The sequence below is a fragment of the Botrytis byssoidea genome (genome assembly GCF_014898295.1).
Source record: "Botrytis byssoidea strain MUCL 94 chromosome Unknown BBYS_002, whole genome shotgun sequence".
Taxonomy (NCBI): domain Eukaryota; kingdom Fungi; phylum Ascomycota; class Leotiomycetes; order Helotiales; family Sclerotiniaceae; genus Botrytis; species Botrytis byssoidea.
Window position 1 is genome coordinate 1418078 of NW_024065843.1, and position 17806 is coordinate 1435883.

The 17806-nt window shown below is 42.9% G+C and overlaps 5 protein-coding genes across 5 annotated transcripts; 1 reads left to right on the forward strand and 4 right to left on the reverse strand.

Annotated features, from left to right (window-relative positions):
- Positions 1-784: 784 nt before the first annotated feature.
- On the reverse strand, positions 785-2219 carry EAE97_001203 (uncharacterized protein; the record flags this gene model as incomplete). The annotated part of the gene is made up of 2 exons (XM_038871713.1): positions 785-1357; positions 1416-2219. 2 exons carry the CDS (start codon positions 2217-2219, stop codon positions 785-787), a joined length of 1377 nt encoding a protein of 458 aa, XP_038737614.1.
- A 1159-nt stretch (positions 2220-3378) lies between these two features.
- On the reverse strand, positions 3379-5231 carry EAE97_001204 (uncharacterized protein; the record flags this gene model as incomplete). The annotated part of the gene is made up of 3 exons (XM_038871714.1): positions 3379-3396; positions 3462-3494; positions 3612-5231. The coding sequence occupies 3 exons, from the start codon at positions 5229-5231 to the stop codon at positions 3379-3381; spliced, it is 1671 nt and encodes a 556-aa protein (XP_038737615.1).
- Positions 5232-6883: 1652 nt separating this feature from the next.
- On the reverse strand, positions 6884-7964 carry EAE97_001205 (uncharacterized protein). The gene is made up of 2 exons (XM_038871715.1): positions 7473-7964; positions 6884-7406 (listed from the first exon to the last, which is right to left on the reverse strand). Exons 1-2 carry the CDS (start codon positions 7735-7737, stop codon positions 7054-7056), a joined length of 618 nt encoding a protein of 205 aa, XP_038737616.1. The 5' UTR covers positions 7738-7964; the 3' UTR covers positions 6884-7053.
- A 3456-nt stretch (positions 7965-11420) lies between these two features.
- EAE97_001206 (uncharacterized protein) lies at positions 11421-14354 on the forward strand (the record flags this gene model as incomplete). Its single annotated transcript, XM_038871716.1, has 2 exons — positions 11421-13853; positions 13908-14354. 2 exons carry the CDS (start codon positions 11421-11423, stop codon positions 14352-14354), a joined length of 2880 nt encoding a protein of 959 aa, XP_038737617.1.
- A 1034-nt stretch (positions 14355-15388) lies between these two features.
- EAE97_001207 (uncharacterized protein) lies at positions 15389-17061 on the reverse strand. Its single transcript, XM_038871717.1, has 3 exons — positions 16575-17061; positions 16254-16492; positions 15389-16169 (listed from the first exon to the last, which is right to left on the reverse strand). Exons 1-3 carry the CDS (start codon positions 16869-16871, stop codon positions 15683-15685), a joined length of 1023 nt encoding a protein of 340 aa, XP_038737618.1. The 5' UTR covers positions 16872-17061; the 3' UTR covers positions 15389-15682.
- Between the last annotated feature and the right edge of the window lie 745 nt (positions 17062-17806).

Below are 17806 nucleotides of genomic sequence, written 5' to 3' on the forward strand. Positions count from 1 at the left end.
GGTGTGGTTACAATATACAGACAGGGACAAGGTCTTTTTGAACGCTAACAATGCTAAAGACCGTCTATTGGACTTTGGATAGTGGAGTATGCTGCATGCTTAAGGGTTTACTGGATCGAAGGATGGCGCGCACTTTCATCCGGCGGGGCCACCGCATAGAATCTAACCAACAAATTTCCCAGGATATCGGTGGGGTGATGCATTTCAACCTCATTTTAATCACGGGAATTCTTGTTGAGGAGTGTACTTTGAGGCAATCGAACCCTACATCCCCTGCCCTCGAGCAGGTCAAAGATGCAGAGAGGCAACACTGATCAATCCTGCTTCATACTGCAGGGGAAATGATGATATCTAAGCATATAGCCGTCGCAGAATAGCATGGCAACCACTACCCGGAATGAAGACTTCATTTCTCATGCAAATCACACGAAATCACACAACATTTCAAAATTCTGAAGAACACCAAGAATATGACCCATCACAATAATAAGCAGCTTTGGCATACCCCTACATACAAACGCTCATGATATTTGAAATTTTGCCGCTGATGCCGTTGATCAAAGAAATTAGAGATCCTGGACAATTACCCTCCAGACAAGCTAGCTATAGCAAATAGACAAGGAACCGCAACATTAGATCCCAGTACATACAATGAACCCCCCAGCAATGCAATGTTTTGATAGCAAACGAAATGTGCATCTATTTCATGTATCAAAGCAGATCTGCCACCCTTACAATACATAACAAACACTTTGATACTCTGGCCTCCAACAAATTTTCATGGTTAGTATTGGTTGCTCGCGCACATCGGATGAACCTGCATGAACTGTGGATTTTGACTGTCCATAAAAAGCGGGTCTTGATCGTCGGGAAGCACTCCTTGGCAATCCTCAAATCTGTAGAGATCATATGCAGGATTGTAGCTTTCCTCTTTGATGACGGGGCTGTAAGTTCCGGAGCTCTCTGAAGCAGGTGTAAGAGGTAGTCGTCGTGGAGATCTTGGAACGGAAGTCACATCTGAGGAATGGAATTGGCTACCGGGATATCTTGCCGGTTCAGATCTAGAGGGCGTTGAGAGCATTCGTCTTGAACTTGAATCATCTCTTCCTCTTTGACGTTGTAGCTTTCCCTTGCTAGTAGAGTGAAAGGAAGGCTTTCTGATCGCATTATAATTGTGCCGACCTAGATAGTTTTGACTTGGAGTGCTTTCTGCTTTTGCATATTTCTTGTTGCCTGTCCCCTTGCGATATCGAGTTGTAGACTGAACTCCATCTCTGATTGCGAAATCTTCCAAAACCCACTCAGTGGACTTTTTCGTTTCCTCTCCAGGGATTTTCCGTTCTGTCTTTTTGAATGCCTGCCATTGAAGATATTAGCTCCAGTATCGCTAAGCATACTTGATCATAGAATCTTACAGCGTTCATCGATAGATTGTGACGAATGCTATTCATCCAACCTTTGGTATCCGAGCTCCCTTTAGTAGTGTTTTCTCTGAACCAACGATAGATTTCTTGTAGAACCATGGAGTGGTCTGGGGCACTCATCAATGCTCTATAGATCAATTTTGCATATGGTTGCTCATCTGCGCCATGTCCATCAGCGTCGACATCCATTGAAGTAGGTTCGCGCGAGCTGTGTCCATCTTCTTCAGAGCATAAGCTGGAGGGAGATGTGGAATTGATGACCTTGTGTGTGGTATCCATCATGATGCAATCGTCGGATCTTTCGCCATGGTCAGCCCTCGATGATACCATAGATCCAAAATTGTCGCGAGTATCAAAAGGATATACCGGTAAGGTCATGCCCATATTGGCATAAGGTTGTTGCCAGCTAGTTCGAGGAACATTATCGAAAGCTTTCAATGAATTTTGTTGTTCAAGACCAGAAAGATCAGCTGGACAATCGTAGGAGTAACCATTTTGGTCACCCGTAAAAACAGAATCTAATGACGTTTGATGGGACCAAGATGTCAAGTTTTGAGAGCCCGGCATTTGCGACGTAGAAAGATTATAGTCATTATTGGGCATAGGAGATGTTGATGAACTAGCCATGAAGTACTGCTCTTGACCCATTCGAGGTAGACCATCAGATGATGGGAATATAGCACCAGCTTGCGAATGTGCTGCTGTTCCTATATTCTCCGGAGCTTGAAAGTCCCAAGGCAAATCGTGATGTTGAGAATGCTGCTGAAAGTGATCGGAATCCATATTGAGGACCATCTGAAAACAATCTACTCAACCTCGCTGCCGATGATGTGTCTATTGAACGAAGTGCTACCCTTAAGATGGATTGCTCTATTGTAAGACGATAGCTTCTGTCTTCTCGGAGAATTCAAAGAATTGGAATAGCAAAGGGCTTCGGGTGTAGTTATTCAAAAGAGGAAATCTAGAACGTAAGAAGCAGTGGGAACATTGAAAGCTTTGTGACTATGGGCATAGAGTCCTGAAAAGACAAGGCCATAATGCAGGAGAGCGAATGCCAGCACATGGATGCAAGCCTTTGACGTGTGTGCAAACAGGCTCCCCGGACAGCAACATTCCAAAAACAGTGTGAGCTCTACAATGACCTTTTCAGAATAGCAATCGCTTGTTGTTCTGCTGTAAATAGGTGGGCTACAGTCTGCATATCCAGGTAATACAGGGAGAGAGGAAAACGGGATGCTGCATAACGCTAAAGATTGTGCCAGGAGACGCATTGTTTGAATTTAAACCTAGAAGAGTGTTCTAATGTTTCACCGTCAGCCTCGAGCGGGCACAATCACAAAGAATTGTCTGGTTCAATTGTTCTTGATTCTTATTCTAGAAGGAACACAGAGATGTTTTCTATTTGAAAGTAACTGGACTATGTGGAAATCAGCCACCCGTAAAACCGTTTCGACTTACTCAACCAGCAATCTTAACGATACCCACGAACGAAAGCCGAACTGGAGTTTTGTGTCAAGTTTGGAAATGCAGCTACTTTGCATTGAGAAAAAGGTCTAGTAAACCGTTAGATTATATCCCATTACTGCTATAAATGGTGCCAATAGTTCCAGATTATTACTATAAAGCTTTTAAGAAAGGTTATCAGATAGACAAAGGATGCTAATAATCTCAATTGTATTTTCGGGTATTAATGCTTCCATGTATAGATAGTTTTATGATCTCATTTCATTTTCCCGTGTTAACGCTGTTCTCATGCATCGAATCGTTGCCGTCATGTACGTAGTATTATTTTTGACGGAAGTACAGAGTTCCTTTGTGTGATATAACACACGTGGATGAAATCTGGGGAATGTTTATTTGTGAGCTCAATGATTGCTAAAGAAAATCTCAACCAAATTGATACTTCCCAACTCTGGTACCACAATGGAGCAAGCAGAAAACTCGCGAATCGTGATTACTTTCGGTAGTATATCTGAACGACAAATCAGCTTCATGTAAAAAGTGGGAATATAGTGCTTTATTATGATTGTTACTGACCTTTTTGAATTGAAAGTGTAACTGTAGAATACCCTGGTGAAAATATCAGCAAGGAACAAGCTTCAGAAACAGAAGTAAGGTTTGGAGGTTGTCACTGCATGACGGGTAGACAAGATGCAGAAAAACAGAATATTAAAGCCACACACGTACCTTGTCAAAAGTACTGCGAAAGCCACGATCTTTCTTCGCAGAATAATCCCATTCTTTATCAACAATACGGAAGGCAATGTCCTCATAAGGTGGACCAGCTATGAAGCGAAGTAGACAAGTATCTTCCTCGCCAGCAGGCGCAAATGATTCTCCCCTCTTTCGACCATGTTCCCGAATGATTCGAAATGTTGGCGCCTTCGCTTTGTCTATAAGATCGGGATAAAATATGTTGAACTTGTAACCCTGGACGACTTTTGGAGGGGGATTGTCATGATCGTAATGAGTTTGATTGTATTTGTTCCACTCGTAACCCATTTGAACTCGATTGAAATAACGCGGTTTCCTTGGCCTGTATTTGTCTGCCCATTGAGGAGCCGAAGTCGTTGTAAGACTTTCTTCCGCGGTAAAGATTTCCTCGTTCTCATTCACCCCTCTTGCCACCTCTCTATCGTACAATGCTTTTGTAGCTTGTGAGAAATCTTCAGTGACTACGGCGGAAAAGCGCTGTGTACCTGGAGGCGCATTGTTGACAGAAGTGCTGGGTTTACTGACGGAGCTTGCAATACTTTTCTCTGGACCGAGTGAACGTGAAGGCACGTAACCTAGCTTCAAGACTTTGCGGCGCTCGCCCACCATCTTTTTAAGGAAATCAGATTCGTCAATGATCTCGCCTGATTTGTCTTCAGTCCGAAGTTTGAGTAACGGTTCTGGGTCATGCTTCTCTGAGTAGGCAAAGTGAGGCTGACGACGAGATGTTTGCGCGCCGATCGAATTCGGTATTTCGGATCCCTCTTCAACCACTGGCGTTGGGCCAGACAATAGTACTTGTAACTTCTTTTGAACACTCTCTGCCTCCTCCTGTTGTTCTTTTCGTAAGGCGTCGAGTCGAGTGTCCAGCACAGATTGATACACCTTCTTTAGTTTAGCTTTCGCCTTCCAAATCAATAAACTTTTCAAGAGTTGTTCCCAATAATCTGTATCTATTGGTTCGTTCGAACGGAGCTTCGCCCTGATCTGTCCCTCCAAACTTTCCAGCTGCTCATATGTTTTGGGTCCCAGTAGTTTGTCCACATCTGCCGCAACAGAGCTTACGGCTCGCTCATTAGGGCCGACTGGTTTTAATTTCTGACGACGCTCATGACAGATGATTTGCATCGTCTTCCAATAATCTTGATTCTTTTTGTTCTTCTCCAAAGCAATGTAAGAATTGATGTCGGTCTCCAGCTCTCCTAGTTGCGCATCATTGAGCCCTTCAAACACTCCTTCTGGGTCTACAACATCGAGTTGAACCTCTTCTTCGTCGGCATCAAGGAGATCTTTATCGGGATCAATCACTCGAAGAATGACCGCCAACCAATCAATTGGTTTCGCCCTTCCTTCCCTAACTCTAATATCTGCCTTTTTCTTTGCTTGCTTTAGAACGAACGTATCCTCTTCTGCTACCCATTTCTTTGATTGTTCGTCTTCAAGACTTTGGTTGTTGCGATAAGGCCTAGAATTGGAGTTGCCTGCCGGTCGTTGTGGTTTTGAAACTCGATTGACATCGTCGCGACGTGGAGATGTGATATCTCTCGCCCGAGGCGCGCGACCTTCCAACATGGCTCTTCGTCCAGGATCCATGGTTCGTGAGAAAACGGTAAGAATTGGTTATTTAGGGAGTAGGGAATTTGTAAGTAAGTTATCGAATCACTTTGAAGGGAAAGAGCTCAATTATGCTTGCTGCCTTAGGTTTTCTCTTTCAGTTCAACAAGCTTGGACATAATTTTGAGAGTATCACGTGGTCTGATACTCTATAGGGCTTATCTGAGTGCATTAGCGTCTCCCCGCATGCTCCACTGTCACTATCATTGCCTACCTAATTATCAACCCCGTTCCTTCCTTTCCTTCTTCACTCATAACATATTGCTAGTCTTCATCGCCTTTGATTCTGGTCATAAACATCCTAATGTAAGTATATACTGATATTTCAGTCCGGAATATGGCCTGATCTGCGTAAATACCAGTTTACACGTCACCTATTTCCATACTTTTTTTCTCTCTCACGCGCAAACAAATTGCAAGAATATTGCATTATCATACAGTCTGACAAGTATAGGAAGACGATTTTTTTCCAAGTCTTACACAGATGTAACTCATGTATTTGAGATCCCGCAAATTTCTAATGCGCCAGTCGGGGAACATACACTGACAGTCAACCATCCTATTCAATTGATAACACTAAAGTTGATGCCATCCAAGACATGAGTATCAGAGACAACGACACCGAAAACAAGTCCTCATGGCAAGATGCGCGGGAGGAATTACCGCGGTACTTCGTGGTTTCAAAAAGAATAGATCTTATAAACCAAGAAGCTACAAATTAGAAGAGAATTCTGATACTAAACCATAAGTATCCGAAAATCATTGTATGAGAAAGTTGCATGGAACAAGGTACGAGGTAACTATAACTCCAAGCTAAACACTACTACTCAATTCCAACAAATTGTCTTAGTTTCCAACCTACAAGAGCACCACTATTAAATATATACAAATTTCCGACTAAAACCCAGAACGCAATCAGGATATCAAAGAAATTGTAATAAGTCTCCCTAGAATTCAAGATTTCAAATCACCCACTAGCTTTCGACATACGATCTGACTAGGTAAGTAGTAACCGATATCCCAAAAATCCCCTTATCAGAGCCGAAAACTTCTTTCTAGCCACAGATTCCTCTCTCAAAACTGCAGTCTCCTTTCTCCTGAAGCGGAAACAAATAATACTCTCTTTTCTGAGCATACCCCTATTCCTATAAGTAATATTCCAAGATGACTGAACCTATCATCCCCTCCTATCCTATCCCATATACCCATATACTCATATAAAAGAACAAACACAAACTACCTACCTACCTACCTACCTAGGAAATCACTAACTACTAGATGAGTAAACTCCCAAGTTTTACATTCGGATACCTATCTTACACGAAATACTCAAACCTATCTACCTAGCTATCTATTAGGTATCATACCATTTCGATAGGTATCTGAATCTGAATCTGAGCACTTTGCACTTTATACTTCGCGCGTCAAACCTTATTTGATAAAATTATTAATAAGTATTGAATCTAGGAGACGAACCGGGAAAGATGAATTCTACTCCCTCGTGCTCCTTTATTTACGCGAGTTGTGGTTTATTTTGTCTTGTTCAAGTATGCCAAAATATGCTCTGTTGAAAGAAATCCCATGCCCGCTATACCGTAGTTACCATACATAATAAATTAATCAAGAGAAGATTTTCAGATATTTTAGAAATAATAGTCATTCTTGCATAAAGAAGTAGTATGTATGTCTTGCAAAATTAAAATCTTTCAGTATAATACACCCCATCCACAATGATCCCGCAAACCATCAATCTTTCCACCATAAATCATGTTGAATCCCCTAAATTTCCCTCCAGCACAAACTAGTCCTCCAATGGCGGGAATTTCCTCACAAAATGACTTGGACATTCATAGCCACCTGGGTTATTATCTAGATACTTCTGATGATACGCCTCCGCATCCCACCACTCTCCCGCCTTCAGAATTTCTGTGACCACTCCTCCCTTCCACCACTTCTCATTGACTTGCTTAGTAATTTCCCGCGCTTCTTTCTCCTGTTCTTCATTGTGGTAAAAGATTCCAGATCGATATTGAGAGCCTCTGTCTGGACCTTGTTGATTTGAAGTAGTAGGGTCGTGCATGCGGTAGAAATAGGTTATTAACTGGCGGTAGGTAACTTGTGCAGGATCGTAGTGGATCTGGAGAGCTTCCGCGTCTAAATCGGGTATTAGTATAAATTTCCTTCAAAAGAAAACAAAGATGAGGTAAACATATAACATACGTCCAGTAGAACCGGAACACACGGCTCTGTAACTAGGGTTCTCGGTATCGCCTCCGATATATCCAACACGCGCGTCGTACAAGCCCTTTCCGCTAAACTCTTTGCGATACATGTGTTCGACGCCCCAGAAACAACCTGCGGCAATGGTACATTTTTGCGCAGTTTCAGGAACGGATACTTGTGATGCGGCGGGGGTGACAGAGAGGGAGGAGGAGGATGTAAAGGGCCGGATGAGACGGTTAAGGAAATTAGGCATGGCTGCCATTATTGTGAGGAGAATGAGGAGGAGGAAAAGTTTGAAAGAGATAGGTTGAGAAGGCAGATTGTAGAATTTGAGATTATCAAAGATCTCTAATATTGGGTTTTTAGGACTTGATTCGGATTCAGTGGTATAGTTGTTTTATGAGGATTTGTATTATAGGTTTGCGCAAAGACCATTGAGGATATAAGTATCAATATAAACAAATCTGAAGTGGCAATTGTATCAAGTCGTCATGGTCAATGGAGGGGTTGAACAATAAGAAAAAGATGGCCCAAGCTTCAAGAAATCTGACAAATCGCGATTTTGTCCAATAGGAGAGCTCGAAAAGTTCAATTGATTCCACATGCTGATAGCTGTGCAAGCACGCAATTATTCCAAATCTTGTGGCAACCTTCCTGTTATGGTTGACCGCCATAGGATTCTGATTTGAAAGATACTGTAAATCAAAAATATCTGTGATATCTGTGAGATCTGACTGAACATGGGAATTTGCGATCACGATGACCTCAAATGAGGAATTAAAAATACCCGAGAGAGCACAAGCTCGACAACCTCTAACAGACTAGAACTACTAGGTAAGGATGAAAGCTCAAAAGAGCTCTTTGCATCTCTAGCCACATACGTCAAGATATTGTACCACTAAACTCAAGGTGATGGATGCGCACTTTAAGGTGTGAGCACCACGTTTTGCTCTCGGGAACCTACACGTCGCTTCGAAGAAGGAGGAGAAGAAGAAGTTTTTAACTTCATGCCTCAAGTCTTACAGACGCGCCACAATGCCGAATTCCAAATGCTAAATGCGAATTGCGAATTGCCTCACTCCGATCTCGCTATGACGGTTATACCTCTCTTGACTCCACTCAAGCAGTAGCTTTCCGCTTGGTCATTTATGTTCATGCCGTGAAACAATACTACTGTCGTAAGAATGGAAATTAGAGTTCATGGAAGAGATATCGAAGTAGATGAAACGAAGCGATAGATTGGAATTCCGCATGCGGGTTCGCGGAAACGGATGTTAATGTGAATGAGATAATAATCTCCATTATATCAGGGACGGTCCGAATCGAACTTTCCTTGTGAGTTCCTGCAGATCTCCTTTAATATCTCTTTATTTTTGACCAGGTGTAGTAGGCCAATTAGGATATCGTCTATTCACTTGACGAGAGTGCTTGAAACATTTCTTTTCGTGTGGAAGAGGTTTTTACCTATATATCTGCCAGGTTTCTTGAGACATGATAGACGGGGATTTTCTGTAGATAACGTTGATTGCAAAAGGAAAAAAGATAGATTTACATAACTAAAGAACCCCTTTTCCGTAAATCGGGAAACTACTGAATGGGGGCGAAATGAATGAGGGATGAACGTTACATATCGCGTCGCATGCGAACATGATCTTCAAGTAGTATCACATCAAAACGGTTCTTATGATTCGTATCTGATATCTGATGATATAAGGAGACGATGAAGGAAAAAGTCTATTTCGGGTTGCACCCATCAAGCACCTTTCCGGTTGAAGATACATCCGTAATAAAAATAGGTGATTTTGATGCAGCATGGATTATTTAAAGGTCGTCGTCTCCTCCGAAGCAGCTCTTAGCGATTACAGGTATATCATGTCATCTTACCCAACTAGTATCACACATCTCTAATCTGTTCTATTTTGCCTGATATATGCATGAAAAGTTCCTTGGAAAAATGAATGTGAATGAATGTATTTGGTGTCATCTGGTAGGATTCTATGGATTCCCGGTAGCATGCCTCGGCAGGAGTAATGGTACATATTTAAGGCTGAAGAACCACCGACTTTAAGCTTCTAGAAGATGAGATGGAAGAAGTCAATCTGATTTTTTGTTTTAGAGGAATGCATGGTAAGCGATTCAGGCTGACGGACAACTTATCCAAGTCATGGATACCTAGGTTGGCTTACGTAGAGACCCCTGAATGCATTTCTTGGATATCCTCACCGCGAGATAGATTTTAACCCTATGAAGTAATGAAATGATGACAAAATGGCAGAGCTGAAGATTGACTGACGGATGGGGAGAAGAAGAAGAAGAAAAAGAAAGGGTATCAACATATGTCTGAGTGGGCAAATGATTCATGAAGGAAGAGATTTTATACGAAGAGGCGAAGAAGCGTAGAGGCGAAGATTTTATAAACGACCTACTTTCTTGCTAGGTGCTAACCTCATAACTACTGAGTACTAGATATCTAGTAAGTAGATCTGGTTGCAATAGGAGAATGCAAATACATAGTACCTAGGGAGCTAAGTAGAATGGAAACTTTGATATCGACATTTCAATATTCTGGTTTCCCCTTCATTTTGTAAAGATTTGTCTAGAAAAGAAAGATAGCTAGATACCTACCCATCTATCTACTACCACCAGGTATACCTATCTATCTACCTATCTATCCACCCACGTAAACCTAGGTTCAACTAAGATTAGAAAATTCTCCGAGCAGAAGATATGTTCATCTTGATCTCTTTGCAGGGAATCCGTTGCTTCAATGTAGCTAGTACGATACTTGATACACGATCCATCGACGTCGTAGTAGTAAAGGAATCTTTCAACACTTTACGACGATGTAATGCAATCATTCTATCTCTTCCTACCCCCTACCTAGTAAAACCCCCAGAAAAGCCTAATCAAAGTGGTTGGAGAGAAAGAAAAAAAAGAAGCGAATTGAAATCGTCATAGCGCGTAGCAGCCCACCAAAAGGCAAAAGAGAGCAATCAAGAAAAAACTACCATTACCACTAGTTACCACTTCCAGTATCATTCATTATACACTCCAACCACACGCTTATACGTACTTACATCAATACATCCACTATTGTAATCTCTTCTCATTGATCAAGGGCCTTTCGCGAGAAAAGGGGGAACAGGAAAAAAAAGAAGAAACTATCCCAAATCCCCAACTTATAATTCCTTCAGTCGAATCAAATTCCCCCCTCAATTATTGGTGATTAAAGGGTCTTTGAGTGCTAGGAGCCAAACCAAATACATGCTCCATTTCCATTTCGAAGCTCGTCGATCATAGAGCGCTCCGTGCATTATACTTTCGTTCAAAGTCCTATTGATCTTGTCTTTCCTTCACCGTGATTGTAGATTGTTTCTATTTCTTACCTCATGTTCTACTCTCTCATCTTGTTCGTGCGTTGTCAGCTTCATTGAAGAAAGATTCTTAGAAAGGTAACTTTCTTACCCCTCCAGTTATATGATCCTAGGAAAGCAATAGTAAGCCATCTATTCTAACATCTTGTGCCGTCCGCCCGCCCAGCTTTTGGGATATCTTTCATATGGGTAGCCAATGCCGTTAACGATGTATATAATAGCTGACCAAATACATCACAGACTTGTCCGACGAGACTTCTACGCGTTATACTATCTGCAGACAAAGAAATTTTTCAATTTGAATTAAAGCTCTTGTACATATCGCAATTCCTCCACGAGAACATATACAACCTGATCCACAATCCACGATTTCCCCAACCCTCGTTGAGTGTGGTATTCGAACCCAGTGAGCCTGCGAATTGCTCAACGATAACTTCTCCCAAGTAATCAATCATCCCCGATCTTGATATTGCCCACTTTGGCAAACCTACATGCAGGACGGCCACTAGGCCGCAAGGTACCCACATGAGCTTCTGCGAGATCGTAGCTTGCTAAATACACACACAACATCATGAGTAGGAGTCGACGGGGTGCTGGCTCCTTCAGGGCCAATGGCGCAGCTATTCCAGACTCGTTATCCTTGATCCGATCATTCAACATCGAAACCAATCCCGCTCGACCTGTACGACCTTCTCCCCTCACAGCTTCGACAATTCCAGATATGCCACTCGACCTTGTTGATCGCATACGCTCCTTTCCTCTTTTTGTTTCAGCTCCCGATTCCTTTCTTGCAGCTATCGGGAAACATCTTCGTCCTCAGGTTCATTCGCCTCACGATCATGTATTGACTGAGGGAGACGATGCAAAAGCCATGTACTGGTTAGTACGTGGGGCTGTGGCGGTCACATCTCGAGACGGAGAAGCTACATACGCAGAATTAAAGCCTGGTGCTTTCTTTGGCGAGATTGGAATATTAATGGATGTACCCCGGACCGCTACAATTATAGCTAGAACAAAATGCTTGTTGGTGGTGTTGAAGAAGGAAGATTTGAGAGCTGAGCTTCCAAACTTTCCTGAAATGGAACAAGCGATTATGGAAGAGGCACAGGAACGATTGACAATTTTGAACAAGAAAAGAAGGGAGGGCGGATTTGGCCCAAAACTCGTCTCCACGGAGCTGGTTTCTAGAGGTGGCAAGATCGCACGAGAAGCTGCGCCAGGAGAAGTTTCTACTGGTGAAGTAGGTGTCATTGAGAAGGGAGTGGTCATCAACAAGAAGAAGCGAAAATCCCCAAGTCCAGGTATAATTGAGGATCCTTCAGCTGGCAGTGCGCTGGGCAGTGGACTGGTCAATGTCAGGAAAACACTCAAGGAGTTACCTCTATTTTCAACTTTACCGCCAGAAATACTTCACTTTCTTGGGTTGAGCGCCACGCCGAAGGCATACCCACCGTTCACGGATATTATTGTACAAGGTTCAAGTGGCAATGAAATCTACTTTATTGTTAGAGGTGAGGCGGAAGTTATACATGAAAGTTCCAATGGACACGCTGGACTATCGCCTCAAGGTACAAATGGATCATACATCCGGCCAAGACTGAAAGCCGGACAATACTTTGGAGAAGTTGTCAGTTTGTCTTTAGCTCCCCGGAGAACAGCTACTGTACGATCAATCACTTCTGTGGAATGTTTGATGATCGGTGGAGAAGTTCTTGAAGAGTTATGGAGAAGATGTTCGCCAGATATACGGAAACAAGTAGAGCTGACAGCGAAAACTCGAATTGGAAAACCCGAAGACGAAGATATCATAATGAGTGATGCCGAATCTCCAACTATCAATGATTTAACCATCAACAACAGTCGACCTAAACACCAAAGAAGGAAAACATTGCCACAAGTTACATTCACCCCTTCTAAACCTGCAAGTCCTCATAAACCTATTCGTGTTGAGGATAGTGGGGTGATGGAACCTATAGACCCAGATCCATTCCTCAGTGTAGATATGGACAATATGAGGGCGAGATCGCGAAGAGGTTCTTGGGCACCGCCTGCTCCTGAGACGCCGCCACCAGATGATAGATCTTCTGGCCCAAGAACCAGATCTAGATCTCAAACACCCACACCTGCAAAACTATCACATGCAATTACTCCCCCAGAATCAGCTTTTCGACCAAAACGACCCAAGATTTTCGAGCGACGTCCAAGTCAGTTTAGTCAGGGAATATTACCGGATGCAATTTTGATCCACATTTTCTCATATTTAGACATCTATCAATTGATGAGATTACGCCTCGTATCTCTCCATTGGTCAACTCTCCTAAGTACCTCACCAAACGTTTGTCAAAATCTTGATCTATCACTCTACAACCGCAAAATGACCAACAAAGCACTGATCGAATGTATCTGTCCATTTGTTGGCCGTCGTGCCCGTAGCATCAACATCAGCAACTGTTTTCATATAACTGACGAGGGATTTGCTGCAATTTACACCCAATGTGGCCCCAATATCCAAGTCTGGAAAATGAAGTCAGCCTGGGACGTAACTGCCAACGCCGTCTTGGAAATGGCCAACAGCGCTAAAGAGCTCGAAGAAATAGACCTTTCTAATTGCCGCAAAGTATCCGATAACCTCCTGGCCCGTATCGTCGGTTGGGTTGTAACCGAGCCAATTGCTCCTCAAGCCTCTCTTCGTCAAAAAGCTGCAGCTTTCGTCCCACCGGTTGGGACTGTAGTCGGATGTCCAAAGCTCAAACGTCTCACTTTATCGTATTGTAAACATGTTACAGATCGATCGATGGCGCATCTGGCTGTTCATGCACACCAGAGGTTACAGAGTATTGATCTGACGAGATGTACAACAATTACAGATAGTGGATTTCAACATTGGAGCATTTATAAATTTGCAAAATTGGAAAAGTTAATTTTGGCGGATTGTACTTATTTGACGGATAATGCTATTGTTTATTTGACAAATGCGGCAAAGGGGTTGAAGGAGCTAGATTTGGTATGTTGAGCTTTCGCGACTCCCTAAAATATTTTCACTAATAATCATATCTAGTCATTCTGTTGCGCCCTCTCGGACACCGCAACCGAAGTTCTAAGTCTCGGTTGTCCCCAACTCCAATCCCTCAAACTCTCATTTTGCGGCTCGGCAGTCTCAGACTCATCGCTTCGATCTATCGGTCTCCATCTTCTCGAACTCAAGGAACTTTCTGTAAGAGGGTGTGTGAGAGTTACGGGGGTAGGGGTGGAAGCTGTGGTAGAAGGTTGTAGTAAGTTGGAGATCTTTGACGTTAGTCAGTGTAAAAACCTAAAGGGGTGGCTGGATGCTGGAGGAATCGAAAGATGGAAGTCGAGATGGAGTCAAAGTGGGAGGAGGGAGACTGTAGGGAGGAGAGGCTTGAGGGGGGCGGTGATGCCTAGAAATCTAAGTGTACGGAAGGGAAGGGGAGATTTGGTATTTTGGATTGAGAAGAGGAGTGGACCAGGCGTTGGCTTACGATGATGGATCTTGACGAGAAAGGGTTTAACAGAACATGGAGAAAAGGAAAGAGTGGGATTTTTCATCAATGTCGACTTTTATATGCATACTCTCGAGAATATGACATATTTGCATGCATGGACGGAGTTTTGTTCAGTTTATCCACATGAATCGCTTGTTAGGACAAATCCAGAGGTCATTTTTTTGGTCGGAACGAACGCGCTCTTTTTTTTGACGAGGGTGGTGTATGTATGTATGTTGGTTTATTGGTTTGTTCGCATATTTGTATGTATGTATGTATCGATGAATGAACGGATTGGCGCGGTTTTTAGATTTTTTTTTGGGTTTACTTTTTTGTGTTTTGTGTTTCTTGTATGTATGGATGGATGGGTGCATGGATGGATGGGTGTATGGATGCATGTATAACTCTGCGGAAACGGAAACGGAAACCGTAGGTTATGGAAATAGGAGTTGGATGGTAGGGGAGAGATGGGCTGCTGGTATGGCTTGGCTCGGATGAAAAGGGGGAGGGGGAGAGGGGAGAGGGGATTTGTATCTGATGTGATCGGATCGGATCTAGTTTTGTAGTATTGGATGAAATGGAATGAGATGAAATGAGATGAAATGAGATGAAATGAGATGAAATGAGATGAAATGAGATGAAATGATATATGATTTGATTTTGAAATTGGGTGAGAGATGAATTGATGTGATATGATATGGTATGATATGATATGAGATAAGATGATAGACGCATATAAGGAGATGAATAGATGCGAGCATGGATACCTAGATGGGGATGTATGTATGTATAGAATTTTCCCATCTTCATCTACCTATATAGTCTTGCATTGTTTATTAGACACCTCGTACCTCGTACCTAGGTAGGTAGGTATGTATGTATGGTATATGACTAGCTGGCTGGCTGGGTATGGGGTTACTTTGATGTGATGTAGTCAGTTGAAAGCGTTGAATCTATGTAGTAAAAGTAAAAGTACACACAACGATCTCTTCGAATCACTTTATTAATCTGACATACCACTTCATTTCGTCAAAGATATAATGAGAACAAATAATTAACTGGATATGGATATTTTACTATTTTACCATTTTAACATTTGTTTTGTCTTATTAATATATTTTAATGGCACACGCATCAAGTGCGCATGTCCAAAAGAGAGGAGAAGCGTGTATGGCAGAAAAATCCGCAGACTTTCGTAACTATCATCCAATCTCGGAGAGGAGAGCTGTTTTGTATGACAACACCCGTCTCCTTTACCATGTAATCCCACGGTGTTATTCCTTCATTCCAACTCCCTTGCTCCAACCTCTCATATTGTACAACTCCTTCTCTACTTCCTCCTGTTTTGCTGCATCATCAAAATCTGTACCATCCTAATGAAGATATTCAGGAAATCCAGTTCCAATGAAATACTCTCATTAACCGCATCTCTCCTCATCATTCCTCTCTCGGCCATTCTAGCATGTGCCAAAATCTTCTGTACATCATAGAGTGTGAAACCACCAAAGACCGCCAAACCTCCCCACAACCAGATGTTTTCGGTAAAAGCCAATGTTCTGACTGCGGTAGCTGGGAGAACCAAGGGAGCCAGTCCGGAAACAGCGACGAGAGCGACACCAGCCAAGAGAGGTCCACCGAGGTACAGATATTTTTCTTGCTTGGCGGTTGCGCCGACGAAGGAAATACTACCCATCATAGCGACGGTGTAGAGACCAGCGCGGGCAATGATGGCAGGAGGAGCCATGAAGAGGAGGGGTGCGATGAATGCAGCTTGGGTTACGTTGAAGCCGGTCCAGAGTGCGTATTTTTGAACATAGCTATTACATATTAGTATTCTGTATCCACCCAAGTATACATCGTATAATTCCGAATATGAATACCGAGTGAGGGGTAACACTCACTTGCTAGGGTCTGTAGCTCTAGTGCCCATCATAGTACCAATACTGAGTGCGATACCACCGATCATGACAACCCAAGGATTGGTCGCCATCAATCTGTAAGTAAAGCCACTTTGGAACATGGCGCGCGCAGATAATCCGATGATTCCAATTCCCATTCCAGTGTGCATAAAGGTATCGTTGAGGTAACTGCGTTCGTATTCGGGCATGCCGCCATCTTCACGAGTTTCGCGGTTGAAGACCTGTTGTTGTTAGGATTGTTTACTCTACGAAGATGAAGGAGATGGCGAATGTGGAAAAGGGGTAGGGAAGAAGGTATCATACCATATTGATCGCAAACAAAGTTCCTCCAAACATCGCACCACCGACCAACAATTTCTGCATCAGCGTTCCATTTGGATTCGCAACAGTCGCCGGTTGCTGCAGATAAGTTCTCGAGCCCTTAATCGCATTTCTAGCTTTTACCAGTGTGCTGACTGGCGATGTGGTGCGTGATGTGAAAAAACTGGTTGTAGGTTTGCTGGAATGAAAAGCTCGCGCGGGGGCGGATCTAAAGGTGGTTTTGGAAGCTATAGCCAGCGAACTAGTTAATTTGAATGGTTGGCGCATGGTGAAGGCCATAATTGTGATATAATTTGATCAAGGTCGATTGTTATGGATGATAAATGGTTGTAGAATGCAAAGATTGTATTCAGGTTTTGTTATTTATGGATGGCGAAGTTATTTAGGTGGTGATGGTGGTTATGACGTTCCGGAGTTTGGGTCCGGAGAAAAGAGGGATGAGTAAAGAAAGAAAGAAAGCTCTGGAAGCGAAGACGGGGAATAAACGTTCTACGCCGTTGACGCCGCCATCAATTTATGGATTCAAGAAAACAAAGAACCAACTTTGAAGCCTTGATTTTTGGGCCAAGAGTATATGTAATGGAGCTACATTTACCATGGTTATTGATATTTAAGGAACTCAATGTTAAAACTTGATGAAAGCACACATCAACATGGCAGCTATCTATCAAAGACTGGTTAAGGCGCCGCAGAAAAAGCAAGGGAACGCAAATGGTCGGCCAATCGAATTATCTTTATTTGATCATACTTTCGATGACTGACAGCTTACTTCTGGCCATTGCTTGATCCACCAGGCATGGAGCAATAGACGATATCCCATCAGAAGGGATATGGACTTCTCCATACAAGCTACTGCTTGAGCCTGATGGAATTCGACTTCTTGTTCTTGAGCCCGGAGCAACGGTTGAGTTACAATGCAGTCTCATCCATACCATATCAATTGATTGTTACTTGGACAAGGCAAATCCACTCATCGCGCTATCTTGATTATGGAATATATCGGACTTCAGCCCGAGTCGATGATCATTCATTTTCAGTCCCAGCAAATCTTTGCGATACACTTCACCATATTTGCCATCCTACCAGGTACCATGGTATCCAGATTCTGGGAAGACGGCTTGTGCATCAATCGAGGAGACAACAAAGACTGGTAGTCTCAATTGGCTATGACGATGAAAATTCACGAAGCTCCTCATCGGACTCCAATGTACACC

Bases quoted from the DNA above. Each gene is read 5' to 3' on its own strand.
- EAE97_001205 (XM_038871715.1), bottom strand. From the start codon at position 7,737: ATGGCAGCCATGCCTAATTTCCTTAACCGTCTCATCCGGCCCTTTACA. The intron at 7,407-7,472 runs GTATGTTATATG...TACCCGATTTAG, and splicing joins GTGTTCCGGTTCTACTGGAC to ACGCGGAAGCTCTCCAGATC.
- EAE97_001207 (XM_038871717.1), bottom strand. From the start codon at position 16,871: ATGGCCTTCACCATGCGCCAACCATTCAAATTAACTAGTTCGCTGGCT. The intron at 16,493-16,574 runs GTATGATACCTT...TAACAACAACAG, and splicing joins CTTTGTTTGCGATCAATATG to GTCTTCAACCGCGAAACTCG. The intron at 16,170-16,253 runs GTGAGTGTTACC...AATATGTAATAG, and splicing joins AGAGCTACAGACCCTAGCAA to CTATGTTCAAAAATACGCAC.